The sequence below is a fragment of the Priapulus caudatus genome, unplaced genomic scaffold, assembly GCF_000485595.1.
Source record: "Priapulus caudatus unplaced genomic scaffold, Priapulus_caudatus-5.0.1 Scaffold751, whole genome shotgun sequence".
In the NCBI taxonomy this organism is placed as follows: Eukaryota; Metazoa; Priapulida; class Priapulimorpha; order Priapulimorphida; family Priapulidae; genus Priapulus; species Priapulus caudatus.
The window spans coordinates 68,954-71,777 of NW_014577812.1; the positions used below are offsets into that span (position 1 = coordinate 68,954).

Here is a 2,824-nt window from a genome sequence, read left to right on the forward strand (position 1 = left end):
GCGGGGTATAATTCAGTATTTCCTGAATGGATCAAAATTCCCATCGGTTACCTGGGCGACGTATTTGAATTCAGATCCGCAAATATATGATCTACGAAATAAATGTAATATTGTAAATATGTCAAAACCTTCCAATTGGATCATGCGATAGTGTTGGTTCTTTCATACGATGCAGTCCCGTTAACGTGATGATGACATTATTGACAAATTTCTGGCTTGGAACTTTTTTCAATGAGAAACCAATTTGCCATTTCACAAAGGATGCACCAAATTGGCTTAATTTTGTTTAGAAGTGATTTATTTGCACATAATTTGCTGAGGCAGGAGTGATGCTGCTTTTTGCTTGAATTATATAACGCATCTCATGCCGTGATGCTTAAAAAATTATACACTACATTGATGTTTACAAATAAATATCCAGTCTAGCTAATAGTTAAACGTTTATTTCCATTATCAAAATGTCAATATCCTATCAAGAAAAGATGTTTTCAAGGTGGCACGATATGTGACACGGAGGTCACTAAGATAGATTGATGCCATAGGTGGAAGTTTTCAATGTGAATACTTAAGACGTGCCTGTTTCACACACACTGTACAAACGTGTGGTAGGTAAAGTTGAGTAGTTGACGTCAGTATGTAATTTGTTATTCATATAAATGTCGGATGCATGCTGCCGTGTGGTAACTCCCTGTGAGAGCTAAAGATGATAGCAGATTTGCGATTGTTTGTAGGTATTTTCTTCGTTGTTCCATGCACTGATGAATACAAGAAAGTAGATCTTCGGACCATGTCTTTTGATGTCCCACCCCAGGAGGTAAATTTTCGGTGACAGATCAGTGCATGGTGACCTAGCAGCATGCAACCCTTGTACTGGCGAGATCTGCCACAACTGCGACCAGAGTTTGCGCGGATGTAAATATCCGCATTATGCTAAACATTGGTTGTGCCTGTGTTGACCCTCACTGGTAGGGTCAGGTCAATCACTCGGGTCCGTAACAGTCGCAATCTTGTGGCAGATCTTCTGGCTTAGTCCCAGCGCATGCGTTTCTTGGGGCTAGACAGGGTTGCCTGCGTGTTAATGGTCACATGCAGTGTTTGATATCACTTCTCAGTATTATTTGCGATTGTTTTTAGGTATTTTCTTCATTTTGCCCTGCATTGATGAGTACAGGAAGGTTGACCTGAGGACTTTTTCATTTGATGTCCCGCCGCAGGAGGTAAGGGAGATGGGTAGCCTCCTGCTGGCCTGATATTTTTCACTTGTGTCTTACGTCGAAATAGAAATGATCTTAATCTGTAAGTTATCAGTTGAAGCTTGCTGTCTTGTAGCGTCCTACTCTAATATCTACCGATCTAACTTTCTGGATGCTAGTAGTTCAGCAAGTACTTCTGCTGTATTAACCCATCATGTTATACACATCATTAACCCATCCGCCATCACTACATTCACGTGTAGTTAATATGTGGAGAAAAAAGTCTCTTCATAGATCAAAATAGATGGTGGCGATTCTAACCACATAAAACCTAGAAGTAAGAGGAAAGCGATGTAGACACACACGGAATTTACACACACACATGTACGTGATACAAACGTGACATACTATACCACAAGCACGCTTGCTTTGTGTATAGCGCTCCTGAAGATTTCGCTTGCGAGGAAAATTTTGCACATGAAGCTCTGGCAAGTCGCCAGTGTTTGACCATAGAATAATCAATACGAGTAACTCTGTAGGGAAACACGGACAAGCCTCTGCTAACTTCAGCTGCTTTATACTAAGGCTTAAAAAAGGCGTTTGTTTCTGCTAACCCAACCGAGTCCATTTTAAACCCCCATGTCTAAACTTTTTCTTGTGATCGGGGGGAAAAAAAAAAATTTTTAATAACAAAATTCCAAACGTCATATCGATCGGTGAATGCATTGATTTGACTTTAAAGTCATTATATGGGCTGTTATAAGTATAAAACAAGTATTGTTAGAATAAAAAATAAAAAAATTTGATAAAAGTTTTGCCTGCCTACCATTTCCAATTTTTTTCAGCTCGTTAGCGAAAACAAACATTTTTTTCTTAGGCCTAAAATCTTCTGTAGCAACGCTATGCTACTTTCATAAGTTAATGACCACAGCACATGTCAGAAACGTTCTACCCTATACTTTATGGTGCAATCATGTCATTACTTGATGCTACCATTTGAAACAATAGAAGTGAAAGAGTATTAATTACCATAATGAACTAGAATGTAAATCATTGCAATTTATATTTGCTATTTGTTTTAATCAGGTTTTGATCTCATAATGGTAGTTCTATTCTATTAGTATTCACTAATGGCTTTGGGATTATGCTTGAAGTAACAGCTTCTAATCAAATTTTCTATCAATTTGTAATGTTATTGCTCATTTGAAAGTAGTGTGTAACCAGTTTTCATTAGTAACCGATAGAAGAAGAGGCAGAAGAAGAATATTCGCAGAAAAAAGTTCCCTTCTTTCTTTGCTTCAGTCTTTCTCTCTGACACGCTTGCTTATTTGCATTGTCTCTCTCCTTGTCACCCAATCTTCTGATCTCTTGCTTTATTGCTCACTCTCTCTTACCATGTTTTCGTAACAGCTTTATTAATATTGCATCCAATGGTTTCCCTTTATGCCACCAATTTATCGTTCTGGTCTCAATGGAGATGCAGATAGCATCTGGAACCCAGCTATGCATTTCGTTCGAATTTACTTGGTAGACTCACCAATTCATAATGCTCCCGATCGATTGCGAAGCTTATTAGTACAGCCTATCGTGAAACGTGTCGTTAACATTGCTGCTACCGCTTCCACTGCCGC

The 2,824-nt window shown here is 38.7% G+C and overlaps 1 protein-coding gene across 1 annotated transcript in view; it reads left to right on the forward strand.

The window, feature by feature from the left end:
- Positions 1-2,824, forward strand: part of LOC106813286 (mechanosensory protein 2-like) — a gene marked incomplete in the record, with an annotated part of 23,563 nt that overhangs the window by 9,721 nt on the left and 11,018 nt on the right. The window contains 1 exon segment of the mRNA XM_014817392.1: positions 732-814. Coding sequence (XP_014672878.1) covers positions 732-814 — 83 coding nt within the window.